The 13,962-nt window shown below is 47.7% G+C and overlaps 1 protein-coding gene across 2 annotated transcripts; it reads right to left on the bottom strand.

Annotated features, from left to right (window-relative positions):
* Positions 1-7,036: 7,036 nt before the first annotated feature.
* On the bottom strand, positions 7,037-9,583 carry LOC134137259 (tubulin beta-2 chain). Of its 2 annotated transcripts, XM_062570026.1 has the most exons (4): positions 9,445-9,583; positions 8,898-9,006; positions 8,505-8,615; positions 7,037-8,330 (listed from the first exon to the last, which is right to left on the bottom strand). In XM_062570026.1, the coding sequence occupies exons 1-4, from the start codon at positions 9,499-9,501 to the stop codon at positions 7,270-7,272; spliced, it is 1,338 nt and encodes a 445-aa protein (XP_062426010.1). In that variant the 5' UTR covers positions 9,502-9,583; the 3' UTR covers positions 7,037-7,269. The 2 variants fall into 2 exon arrangements, with proteins under 2 accessions (XP_062426010.1, XP_062426011.1); XM_062570027.1 differs by lacking the exon at positions 8,898-9,006 and having other exon boundaries at positions 9,445-9,529.
* Positions 9,584-13,962: the final 4,379 nt, after the last annotated feature.

Below are 13,962 nucleotides of genomic sequence, written 5' to 3'. Positions count from 1 at the left end.
TCTCACTTACTTACCATGGATGATATCATATATTACTAGGGCATGCATCTCAGAGACTACATAGCTAATGTGAGAGTCTTTAATGATCACAGTCTTTTCATTAGCTTGTTGTTTGCCTTTTACTGATAACTACAATAGCTCCACCTGATGAAGACTCTGTGAGGTCACCTTCTGGATGTGGTACTTAATCAGTTGAAATATGCATTAAGATAGAAAAAAATTTCTGCCAGCAGGAAGACAGAATAATTCTGAAGATATTTTTACTTCTACTAATAGAAATCATAAAAAAAAATCTACTTCTATTTCAAAACTACAACCCACTGAAAGTACTAGAGGCAATTAGATACTACAATAATGAGCATGCTTTTATGAATGAGCAAAAGCAGTTTCACTGTAGTTTTGGTACTTGTGTTTATTGTACCTTGAGTCTTGTGTGTTTGGGCAAGAACAAAAGAGAGGGGATGACTGTGTGAGAGCACCACATTACGAAACATGTTGGGAACATGGGGCACTGTCAGTTGTAAAGTGACCCACATTTCTTTTGAGGGAAGAACTGTTTCCTCATGAAACTAATACTTCTTTAGCCTTTGTTTCTCCTATGATCTTATACTGTAAACTCTGAACGTCAGGAATTTCTCTATGTCTACAGGATATAGCAAATAGAAACCCACTCATCCGGCTTCCTAGAGTCACCACAGTAAGCATGATCACTAGTGTATTGTATCACCAACTGACTCCAGAAAGGGAAAAATATGTTGATCATCATCAGATTTACTGAGAAGAAGAAACAATGCAGAGTGCAAAACAATGCAGCCTCTCATTATTTCTGCTTGGCATACCAGATGTGATGGGGTAGCAGCCAGATGGCTCCTGCCCCCATCCAGGTTACATCCATCTCCTGAGATCGCTCGCTAGATGAAATGCCTTCGTTATTTCTGTGAACTACCTCCTTCAGTCAAGATATGACTAAGATTCCAGTATCAATATAGATGAAATGTTGAGAATAGTGTTTTCCAGAGTAGCTTATTTCCTGCATGTCATTGCGAACAAGGCACAGCCAGTGACTTTGATCTGCTAGTCACAGCTTCCTTTGTTCCTTAGTCTCTTTGCTTTATATTGCAATACAATAATTACTTATAATTTAAATTGACACCAAGCAAACTCTAAACTTTATCTTGTGACTGGGGAAGTCTGTTGAGAGATGCAGTAGTTTATGGTAGGATTAAATATATGTTGTTTAAAATCACTTGAGTTCTCTGCAAGAGACTTCAGGGTGCTGTTCCACTAGATAGCTGAACTGACCTAACAGCTTTCTCTGCTCTCTCCTGTTTTCAGCCGTGTGCTCTTCTCCCTTTCCTTTGCATCAGCTCTCACTCTGACACACTCAACACAAAAAAGAAGCTTCTTCCCTACCCCCAGTTTACTGTCCTATTAGTTTAGGGAGATGAATTGACTCATGAAGTGGTGAGAGAAGCCCTAAAGCTAACACAAAGGAAAAAACAAGAACCTACCACCTGAAGCACAGCAACAGGAATAGGACCATCCTTTTTCGGCAGCTGAAAGCCATTAAATCAGCCTAGCCCATCTCAAAGAGCTGCCCCTTTCCATGAATATCAGTTTTCTTAAAGCCCTGGAGATCTCTAATCTCAGCCTGTTGTATCAGCTTACTCCCTGCCTGCTAGTATAGAGTTGGAATCATGGCTGGAACTCCTAAATACTAATCACACAATTCATTTATTAATTACAAAACCAGCAATATGCTAGTTGTACAGAAGCAAAGTATAAGAAGTCAATGTTTGAATTTCTTTTGATGTTTGTGAAATTTTTTGTGAAGCTATTTGAATTCTCCTTGAAAACCATGTTTAATTATTCACTAGGAAGACAGGCAGTATCTTTCTATTACATTTGTGCAAAAAACAGATTCATTTTTCAATGCAAAACAACTTAGAACTGTTTACGAGCACTATGATCTGAGAGGGTAGCCATTTCATTTTTCAGAACAAGTGCTTTTGCATCCTGTTTAAGTTGGACTATTATTAACATTTTTATCACTGCAATGATAGATGCATTCTTATCAAAATGAAAGGAAACTGTGCCCTAAAATTACTAAGGAAGCCAACTGAGAAAAATAATCTCATCATACAAGATGACGTAGAGATTCTGTCTGCTCTCCATTTATCTGTATTATATAAGACTCAAATGTTAATAAGCAAGAATTTAACAAAGCTAATTTGATTTCCTCTCTTAATGGGCAAAATTTCGCCTGTATGTGGGACAATGCCATTCAATGGGGCAGACAGAACAGCCTACCCTTGAATTATTTCTTGTTTTCTTAGATACTGTAAACAGATTACATTTTTATATATGCACTTTTAAAAGATATTTTTCCTTCTGGCAGATTTGAAAATAAAATACTTGAAATCACATTAAAACTAACAGTAGAGAAACAACTTCCTTCTTGTTAGAGTGCTGAGAGAGAGAGAAGAGGCATCACCTGCACCATTTCCTTTGCTGGCTGAATCCCTTTCAGAACTCCTCCCTCATATTCAAATTAATACTCAAAGAGTTCCAGCTGGAGGAGTGTCCAGTAGGGTCACGTATGAGAAATTTCTTTTTCTGAAACGCACCATTTCCTATGGTACTTTCCTATGGCCACGTTGCAGTCCAGATGCTTTCATTTTGAATGTTCAGGTAGGCAAGCCGGAGGTAACAACCATCTAAAATGGGAGGGTCTGAGATCCAAAGTAATCTGCTCCTTCCCGTCTTAACAACAACAAAGATCAGCAGAGGTGAGTAGTGGAATACCAGAAGACACACACTTAGCATAACTGAGTTTTAGTTTAGAGGAAAAGTGGGGGAAAATAAATAGATTTGATTCAGTCATGTACAAGAATAATTCCTAAATCTTATTTTTAAAGATTTGTTGCAGAGTTGAAGAAAGAGGGGGAAAAATAACCTAACTTGAATTACCTTGTGCAAGTGTGCACATAGCATATATTACAATATAGTCATGAGCTTTGTTTTGTAGGACCTTAAAAAAAAAGAAGTTGAAAAATGTACAGAAATGTTGAGGAGGGGATTATTTATAAATGAGAGAACAGCATCTGCCACACACCCAGTGTGTTCAGGGGAACAGCAGTACCTAGGCAGGCCACCACATCTAAATGGTCCCTAAAAGTGTACATGAGCTGCGCTTTAATGTGGAATAGAAAAGTAAAATACCATCCCCTGGGAGAAATGGTGTGTACCAAAAAGAAAGGTTCGTCACATGATTCCTCTAGGGAGCCTCCCATCTCCTGGTAGCTGTAGCAAACAAAAATATTAGGCCTCATTAAAAAGAAACATCCAGTGATTAAGACACTACCTACTATAAAGTAGAACTTAATATAGTTTAACAGCATTTTTAAAAAATAAGGTAGCTTTTTTTTGGGGGGGGGGGGGGCGGGTCCTACCAGCTCTACACAGGGTTGGAGCAGACAGTACAGTCTGCAGATCAAAGATTTGGTTTCCCTTCTTTTTTCAGGTTGCAAACCATACTGCTGCTTGCTTGCCATGTTCTTCACCTCATGCCTTCTGGAAAGGTATCTCAACAGGACAGGCCTCATGGATTTCAGTCAGATTCTTGCTTGACCAGTACTGCTATTTAATCCACCCCCATAAGGACATCTCATGGATACATTAGGAGGAGGAGAATTACTGTGACTCCCATTTGACAGGCTGAAAAACATCTGTTAGAACAGATGTAGGTCTATATTCTCAAGGGTTACTTAAATGTTTTGAGAAGTCTTTGGCAACTAGCCTATGCAAAGCTTGTGGCAGATTTCTCCCAGGAAGGAGCCCATAAACTGGGCTATCCTTCCACAACACTGTTGGTACAATGGCTCTGGACTGATGTCCTAGATCTAAATAGGGAAGGGAAATTAAAAGAGCTGGCTTCTCAGTAATACCAGACCTCTGTCCATTTCTATTTAAATTAAACCTACATAATAACCCAGCTGCTTTTGCAATCTTATCATAGCTTTATCATCTGTACATCTACCAGAAGACATTTTCTTTCATAGTTGCCTTGATCAAGACACACTCTGCAAGTGCTTCAAAGGAGTGCCACATTACTTGACAAAGAGGATGAAAAGAGATGGCTCTTCCATGCCATCATTCCAATTGTCAGCAGAAGGGATGCTTCCCTGCAGGCCATCATGTCTGATATTTCAGCAGATTGACATTTTATTGCTAATATTTTTTTCCTCTCAGCACAAAGACATTAAGTCATTATAAGTGGACTAAGTTGTATCCCAGTAAGACTGCACTACCTATTATTCTTCTAAGGATGCCTTAACGTGATACCTTAAGCTATGAAGTTCAGACATTCATCACAGACAATTACAAATCAGTGCCAAGACAGGTTCAAGGCAGTTAGAGGTTACTTTATCCTAATCATAAACATATGCAGTGGTTCTGCTTTATTTGTGAAAGAAATAGTTTGACCATAAACACTGTTTACCACAGAACAGTCAAGTTTCCAATTTGTGTAATGAACAGTCTCCTGGGTGATGAAGATTCAGCTGGATCTTTGAGCTTTAGCTACAAATTGGTGATGCAGCCTCCATTCCCAATATGAGGCTCCTCTTCTTCTATTATAATTGACTTAGTATTCCTACCTAGCAGTATTAAATTTCTCCTTTAAGTTGTCCAGTATTCCCTTTTCCTATTTCCGTCTCTTATTATAAATAAGATGGAAGTATTTTTGCATGATTATGACTAGCAAATAAACTGTGTGGGATTTATAGTGATATGTTTCCATATCGAGTAGCTCTATTTATTCTTCCTCTTCCTTTAGGAAAAACTGATACAAACACAACAGCAAGCAATGTAGGAAGGTGTCCTACTTTCTGGTAGCATAAGCTGTTGGGAGCATCTCTTGAGGAACTGTAAGTGTTATTTAAAGCCATTACAATTACGCTAAAAATTAGAAGCTAAACATGCTGAACAGTAGTGAAATTCGCTAGTCCCACTACAGAAAGGAGGATCTTTACCATCAGAGGCCAGGTTTTCTCCTTTTATTTAAAAGCTCTTTAAAAAAAATAGTATTTTGAATCATTTGTTCGGTTCCCTCTTTCCCCCACAACAACATCCCAAGGCAAAAATATCTGGCACAATCCAGTTTGGTAATTTCAAGGGAGGGTTACTTTGACTGCCACATAGGCTATTAGTTTCTAAGGGGCCTAGGGGCAGCATGTGGTAACTCAGTTACTACAACAATCTCATTTTACTTAATTTATCGTAGAGCTGCTCAAGTGCTAAGAAATACAAGTGATGTTATAGGAGCATTTGACAATTTGTCTAGACAGTCCAGGCATTTCTAAAGAGCTTCTCACACCACTTTTCAGAGGATACATCAGAAGTTGAAGGCTAGAGATGAGAGCAAAGTATATCAGATGGCTGTTGTCTTACACACCATCTTAAGCTCCATCACTGGAAAATAAACCTATCAGCAAGGGAACGGGGCACACAGAGCAGTGTCTGCAGACAACGGTGAGTTAGCAGAGCTAAAATAGGCAAGATAATTATGCACAGTATTTCCCTTTTAAGTCTTTATTCTAGTAATGCTTTGCAAACGTTTCATTAAGGGGGTCACAAAAGAGGTTGCATGCATGCAGATACCAACACTTTCAGAGCAAGGGACATGAGTCATTATCTATTGTTAATTGATACTAGACCTCACTAAAGCAAAGTTGCAAGGAGCTAGGATATTAAATCCTAGGCACTTATTTTGATGCTTATTTCTACCTGTAGCATTAGTGATGATTCTCAAAACTATGTATTTTAGTAAAAGAGCACTACACAAACTGATGTTTGTATAAACTAAGGACTATACACTCAGATTAGGTAGCTGCTATTCTTCCTGGAGAGGATTTTACTCTGGTTTTGTAGAGTAGGAAAAAAACCTCAGATCTTGTACCTACTGCAGACTGCACTGTTGGCTTTATTCTCCCTTGGGAAGAAATTCACTCAGGTTCCTTGCAACTTTCAGACCACAATGCAACACAGATCTCACCCCCCCCATCTCCCTCACCATAAGCAACCACACTTACCTTAGAAAGGGAGAGTCCCTCCGCATTGCTCTTCTGCCCAGGTAGAGCTCCATTTGCTACTGCAATTTAAGAGCATTGAATAGTAGTGCTGTAAATGCATAACACTGATGTGATAGACAAGTGACTGTCAGGGCTCATCCAAGCATCTATACAACTATTCTGAGACTGTATTTATACTGAGGAACCTTTTAAGCCATGTTACCTAGGAGCCTTTCCATCACCCTTTGTCTTCTAAAAGAAATTGAATGACAGCATCTTTTCTAGTTAGTTTGGTAGCTATTTTGGGGAAACTCCCACCTTGAGACACTGAAGATTGTTACATCTGATGTTCAGATTCTCAAGTAAATTCTTGACCATGACTGTACACTGCTAGAGCAGTTCTAGACCATGCTTTCCTGAGATTTGCCTGTTTAGTGAGAAGGGGTAAGGGGGACTAGGATCGCTCAGGATCAAGTCAAATCACAGCCATCCACAGTCAGTGTACTATAGTTCCTGCACCAAGTAAAGAAAGAATAGCTGCTGAATGGCAGTAGGGAAGTCTGCAGCTATCCTGTCAAATCAGTTTTGACAGTTTGTAATGTGGAATTTAATACCTTCTAGCTGAACTCACTACCATGTACATCCATATATAGAAGTGAAGTGTCTTGTTTCTATTAAGGCAGCTTTCTCTCCAACAGATTAGCTGTTAAACATATGAGTGCCTTGATAATGAATCCACAGTTACTAGAAATTAGCTATCCTCACAAGCTGAGGAACTTCAGTGTACTCATACACAGTAAAATTTATAGCCTAAAAAAACAAAATCATGTTTTTATTAATTCAAACCTTTTACTGAAATTAAGGTTTAAACAAGATTTAGGTTTTGACTGAGAAGTTACAGAAAACTACAAGAGTTGATCACATTAATCATCTTAATCTAGAGAGAAATAAGGCAGAGGACACCATTTAGAACACAAAAAGCCTTTATGTTTGAGAAGTTAACCATTTAAACAGAAGACTGAAGTATTTTTGCAACTACTGTTACACTGGACAGTCAAGGATACAAAACTGCTGACAGAAGCAACAGTGGAGAGCACCAAATTAAAAAACGCATGCTTCAGCACAACTGCACAGACTTTTCTCCTCTCAATGAACACTTGCCTGCTTAGACTAAACCTTTATCCTATTCCTTTCAACATTATGCCTCATCCTCCTCTCCTTCCTCTTCAAATTCACCCTGCTCATCAGCAGTGGCATCCTGGTACTGCTGGTATTCTGAGACCAGGTCATTCATGTTGCTCTCGGCCTCCGTGAACTCCATTTCATCCATGCCCTCCCCGGTGTACCAGTGCAAGAAAGCCTTGCGCCGGAACATGGCCGTGAACTGCTCCGAGATCCTCTTGAAGAGCTCCTGAATAGCCGTGCTGTTCCCAATGAAGGTGGCAGACATCTTGAGCCCGCGTGGGGGGATGTCGCAGACGGCCGTCTTCACATTGTTGGGGATCCACTCCACAAAGTAGCTGCTGTTCTTGTTCTGCACGTTGAGCATTTGCTCGTCCACCTCCTTCATGGACATCCGGCCCCGGAAAATGGCAGCCACCGTCAGGTAGCGGCCGTGGCGGGGGTCGCAGGCCGCCATCATGTTCTTGGAATCAAACATCTGCTGCGTGAGCTCGGGCACCGTCAGGGCTCGGTACTGCTGGCTGCCGCGGCTGGTGAGAGGGGCGAAGCCCGGCATGAAGAAGTGCAGCCGCGGGAAAGGCACCATGTTGACGGCCAGCTTGCGGAGGTCGGCGTTCAGCTGGCCGGGGAAGCGAAGGCAGGTCGTCACGCCGCTCATGGTGGCCGAGACCAGGTGGTTGAGGTCCCCGTACGTGGGAGTGGTGAGCTTCAGGGTGCGGAAGCAAATGTCATACAAGGCCTCGTTGTCAATGCAGTAGGTCTCGTCCGTGTTCTCCACCAGCTGGTGCACAGAAAGGGTGGCATTGTAGGGCTCCACCACCGTGTCCGACACCTTGGGAGAGGGCATGACACTGAAGGTGTTCATGATGCGGTCGGGGTACTCCTCCCGGATCTTGCTGATGAGGAGGGTGCCCATGCCAGAGCCCGTGCCGCCGCCCAACGAGTGGGTCAACTGGAAGCCCTGGAGGCAGTCGCAGCTCTCCGATTCCTTCCTCACCACATCCAGGACAGAGTCCACTAGCTCAGCTCCTTCTGTGTAGTGGCCCTTTGCCCAGTTGTTGCCAGCCCCGCTCTGACCTGGGAGGCAGGGCAGAAAGCGGACGCCACGTTAGTGCCGCGAGCAGGAGACGCTGCTCGGCTTCCCCCTGCCCTGCAGGGCACGCCCATTGCTCCGCATCCCTCCTGCGAGGGCTGCGAGCCTTTCCTGAGCGCAGAGCCCGCGGGCGGGGACCCCAGGGGACCGCTACCTACCAAAGACAAAGTTGTCAGGTCGGAAGATCTGTCCAAAGGGGCCAGAGCGGACAGAGTCCATAGTGCCGGGTTCCAGGTCGACCAGGATGGCACGGGGGACGTACTTGTTACCTGTGGGAGGAACCAGCACCAGCGTTAGAGCCCTGCAGGCAGCAGCCAGTGTCACAAGAACCACCGTGCTCCTGGGAGAAGTGCTCCTGGAGGGCTCTTTGCAATTCACTGCTGCCACCCAGACACATGGAGGCAGAAGGTTTTCACAGGCAAGAAGGGAGTGAATCAAGGGCAATACAGAGCATCTCAGTGTTCTGCCAGGAAGCCCCCAGCTCCCACAGGGAGCTCATGACTGGGGTGTCCTGGTGCTGCCAAAGGAGAAGGATCACTAGAAGCGGTTACCAGTGGCTTCATTGTAGTAGACGTTGATCCTCTCCAGCTGCAGGTCACTGTCCCCGTGGTAGCTGCCCGTGGGGTCGATGCCGTGCTCGTCGCTGATCACCTCCCAGAACTGCAAGGGACCCGACGGGAGGGGGCTCAGCCGCAGCCCCCCGGCCGGCCACGCCCCCCCCCCCCACGGCCGCCACGTGGCGGGCGCCCATTTGCGCCGCGCCGCGGGCGGCCATGGCCAGACGCGGCTGTCACCGCGCCCGTCACCGCGCCCCGGCCCGGCGCGCCGGGGGGGCGTGGCAGCGCCGGCCGCTCCGCCGGAGGGGGCGCGGGCGCGGCGGGGCCGCCGCCATCTCACCCCCCGCCCCGGGCACCGCCCGCGCGCCCGCCGCGCGGAGCTGCCCTCGGATGCGGGGAAAGCGCGGACCGCGGCGGCGCCGAGCCCCGCGGAGCCGCCCCGAGCCGCGAGTCCCCGGAGCCGCCCCGCGCTGCCCGCCCGCCCGCGCGGACCGGGGCTGCCGCCGAAGCCGCCGCCTTTCCCTGCGACCCCGCCCGTTACCTTGGCCCCGATCTGGTTGCCGCACTGGCCGGCCTGGATGTGCACGATCTCACGCATGGTCCCGGTGTGTCGCACGGTGCCACCTGCCCCGCTGCTGCTGCTGCCGCCTCCGCTCCCGCACTCGCCGCCGCAGCGGCCGCGCCCCGCGCCGCGCCTTAAATCGGGCGCCGCCGCCCCGCCCCGCCGGTGACGTAATGCGGGAGCCGGCGGGGGCGGGGCCTCGGCGCCGGCGCCGATCCAATGGGCGCGCGGGAGCGGGGCGGGGCTGCGGCATTGTGTCCCGCAGCGGGGGGGGGCGCTGCGGGGGTCGCTGCCTGGGAGCGGCCCCGCGCTGCCGCCGCCGCCGCGGGCGCCGGGACAAAGGGCGGCGGCGGCGGGGCCGGGCGGCGGCGGCGGCAGGCTGCGCCCGGCGGGGCGCTGGGACCTGGTCCCACTGCGGGACCCCGGCGCTTCACGGGCCGCCCCTCCTCGGCCTCTCGCTCCCGGGGACGGCGCAGCCCCGCCGGAGCGGGCGGGGGGCGAGGAGCCTCCGCGCCGCTCCGCTCCCCTCCGCCGCCCCCGCGGGGCAGGTTGAGTTTTACCCCCCGAAGCGCCGTCCCGGCCCCGCGGCCGGCCGCGCCGCTTCCCCGCGGTGTGACGAGTGAGCGTGTCGCCTGAGAGCGGCGGGGGCAGCAGCTCTCCTGGGGCAATAAGGCGCGTCGCAGTGCGAGCTGAGAGGGGCCCGTCGCCCCCAGCAGGACGTGCCTTCTTTCCCTCGGTGTCCCCCACAGCACGGGCTGTGCCCTTGGGCGCTTCGTTCACAGATCTTGACCTATATCCAGGTCCTGCCGCTCTGCCCTTGCGGAGCAGCTTTCCGCCTCCCTCCCGCGGCCGGGCCGAGCTGCTGCCCAGCGAAGCTGCCGCTGCCGCTGCCGCTGCCGCCGCCCGGGGCAGCTCCCCCCCCCCCCCCCCCGCCGCGACGCCCCTCCCGCCGCGCGGGGCTTTGCCCGCAGCTCCCGCGGGACCCGTCGCATCGCGCCCCTCCGTTGCAGGTTTGCACGTGCTGAGGAAGAGGAGACAGGGCAGGACGCGCCAAGCGGGGGAAAGGGAAGGGAGGCTGCAACACGTGCGAGCTAGGGACTTTCCCCCGCATCCGCGTCCTTTTATCAGAGGAGGCCGGCGCTTGCTCGGGGGTGCTGGAGCGGCTCCGGGCGCGCCGGGCGGGGACGGCTGGAGCGCCCGCGGAGCGTGGGAACAAAGCGGGACCGGGAGCCGGGAGGTACGCAAAACGCGAGAGCAGCGTGCGCGGTGCCGTGCTGGGCGCGACGTGGGTGTGTGTCATACCGGAGGCTCAGGAATATCGCCTGTCTCACTGGACTCTGTGTTTTAGGGCGTGCAATCATAGTGTGACAGTCTGAAATTCCCTCTGAGAGGTGGCTGGAGCCTTGAGCAAAGGCTAAAACGTTTTCCATAGTTAGGTGGTAGCCTACTTATCCAGATTTTACTATCCCACTACCTTATTAAGGGTGCAGCTATTCCAGAGGTTCAAATATAAGTTCATCACAATTTCCAGCACACATTTCTTCTGCCTTTTGTCGATGTACTTCTTTTCTTTGTTCTCGCCACCAGTATGAGCCGATCCCCCTAAGCTTTCTAACCTCATTTATGCAGTTCAATAACTCTCAATATGGATTATTATAGCTCTGATGTTATGTTCTTCTAAGGCAATCCGCAGAACAATCCTGTTTCGTTTAGCTGATATGCCAACAGCATCCCCACCTTTCCTTTGTTAGCCTTTCCTTAAGAAAGCATTCTAGCTCCAAAACGGGATGTTGGAAAATATGCTCATAGGTTTTTCCTTTCCACAGTGATTTTTAGAAAAATCTGATCAGTTGCATTCCCTGTAAAATCTGTTTTTACTGATCTAAGCCAGGAGCAGTTTAATTATCTGGTTGACTACACTTCACAAACAATGTGTAGTTCTAATTCCAAGTGAACATTTTTTTGTGGCATGTTAAGTATATAATCAACATCCACATCTATAATTACTTGTTTAAAAATAACTTGCAGATTAGCAACTCCACTGGACCACTGAGTGCTTCAGGTAATGATTCAAAGCAATGCCTTTCATTTCCCTCGCTGCTATGGGTGTGTTACTGAAAGCACTGTCGCAGCAAAACTCGGAACAGCAGAACTGATGCAAAATGCAGGTACTGTGAATGCTCACTACTATTATTTCCAAACGTTGTGAGTATCGTACATTGCATAGTAGTTATTTACTAGAAGAATTACTGACCTTTCAGTGTGTGAGGGGAGAGCTGACGTTACATATCCTCCATACCTACATTAAGCTCATTCCTAGCAGCTTGAGCCTTCAAAGGAAGCCATTTTTAAATCCAGTTCAAGGAAAACAGATTATTTACAACAAAAGAAAGAAACTCAGCCCAAGTGTTTATTCTTAAAGCAAAATAATTCATGTTTTTGAAGGAGGAGGGGAATTCAAGTGCATCTCTTATACAGAATTCATTGAGACTGGAAGGGAAAAAAAAGCCCACCCCATTTATTCCCCAAATGAGTAAAGTTTGCACTATTGAGTGTGGGGGTGTGGTGATAATTCAGGTCGACAGTTTTATAGCATTCAAACTGAATCCCCTAGACACAAACAGAAGCCATTCAGGCAAGTTCATGAGACTTCAGACGATGTTTAAATTAATTCTGAAGCAAGCGTTTGCGATGGAGCATTGCCCAAAGGGTTGGTGCAGCTTATTTGGAAATGTTGGTTAGGAAATGGATCGTTCAGCTGTGACTTTCCGGTGCCTGTCTTTTCCTCTCTGCGTTTGTCTGGCGTGCGTATGCCTAGCAGTCCAGACTCTGCCCACAGCTCTGACGCGCAGCCTGGCTGCGTGCCACCTTTAGCAGTTTCCAAGGCAACCAGCCCCCTGCCAGAAACAAGCTGCACAGAAAAGAGGGGAACAAAAAACCCTGCAACGTTTTCACTCTTCTGGTTAATTTCCCATGGTGTAAAAGCACTGCAGCTACGCGAGCGTGGAAACTGCAGCAGCACAGATGAAATAGCTGCTTACGGGGTTTTTAATCCAGCTGTCCTCTGTGGAAATATGAGAGAAGGAATAACATGACCTCTGTGAAGAGTTTGTTTAATGAAGCTCGGAGGATCAACCCACATTTATCCAATGCACCTTCTCCCCCTTTGCTTTTACGGTTCCCATCCTCCCAGTTAAAAGGTTGGGTGTGATCAGCTTCAGAGCCTCTCTCTTCATCTACAGAAGTGGTCACTGACCAAAGCCCTGACTCCCTTGCAAGACTCAGAGCATCGCAAAAGCCAGGTAATAAAAGTCCGAGGGAAGGACTTGGTCATCACACTTTATAATAAGTAAATAATGTGTGTGTCTGTGTGATGTACAGCAGCACAGTTTGTGGGGCATTTGAATGTTTTTCCTAAAGAGAAAATTGCTCTTCCTTTGAGAAAATGCATACCCATCCCATGGCTTGGAATCTGCCTTCATGTTTCCCAACCTGTCTGAGGGGTCCTTCTCTCAGGAGGATAAAAATGACACGAAGACCTTGAAGTTATTCCCAGTTCCCCAAGACTAGTGCCTAAGTTTTTTGTATATTGAGGGAGCTGATGCATGATCCATGAAAACAAGAAAGAAGTTTAGACTGTTGCAGGTTCAGGTCTTGCATTATGGACCAGGCTAGATAGAAGATGACCTGGATCTAGGACAGCTCATTAGGTCACATGGGGCAGATGAACATTTTGCTCCTCCTTTTTGCTCCAGCATGCATCCTTTGAACTCAGACATGCGCCAGGGAGAGGCAGGCTGGGAGGGCAGTGGATCCATTCCTTTCCATGCAAAGGAAATGCTTTGTATCTATGCAAACATAATTTTTGTTAGGCTTTTCCTGTTCCATCCACCTCTGTGTTTTTGCATATTAGTTGCTTGGAAGCTATACCAGTAATTGGACCAAGCTCTGCTAGCTGATGGGAAAGGGAAAGCAGCAGCCATGGCCGTGTACTAAATGTCATGGTCTGTGTAACCTTGACGTTTGTGGTCCCCCCCCCAACAAAAGGCCTCACTCTAGTATGGCCCATAGCCTTGGCCTGGACCCCTGCCTAAGTTGCTAAGCAGTGAGGAGGTCAGTAAAGCAGAGCCATGCAAGGTAAGAAAGGTAAAACTACAGAGAGAGGATTTTTGAGACAGGATCGTTAGTAGCTCAAGGACATGGGAGGATCAACACCAAGCTGGAAAGCTATAAAATCCTGAAGAAAGAAATCAGGAAGATGGCAGAAAACTGCAGCACATCAACACCAAGAATATATGTTTGTGGGAGCAGCAAAGACCAGTGCTCCTGCCCTGGCCCAAGCTCGCCTGCCCTGTGGACTCTCCAGGGCAGTCAGTGTGCTGCTGTTAACCTGGGGGCTCATTAAAACCTGGCAATTTCCAGAGCATCTTATCCAATAAATAATTGCTGAGCTCAGTATATTGCACTTGCAGAGGCTTGAGGAGCACGGAAAAGGGG

The sequence above is a fragment of the Rhea pennata genome, chromosome 2 (genome assembly GCF_028389875.1).
Source record: "Rhea pennata isolate bPtePen1 chromosome 2, bPtePen1.pri, whole genome shotgun sequence".
NCBI classification, from domain to species: domain Eukaryota; kingdom Metazoa; phylum Chordata; class Aves; order Rheiformes; family Rheidae; genus Rhea; species Rhea pennata.
This window is presented reverse-complemented; position numbering and strand designations above follow the sequence as displayed.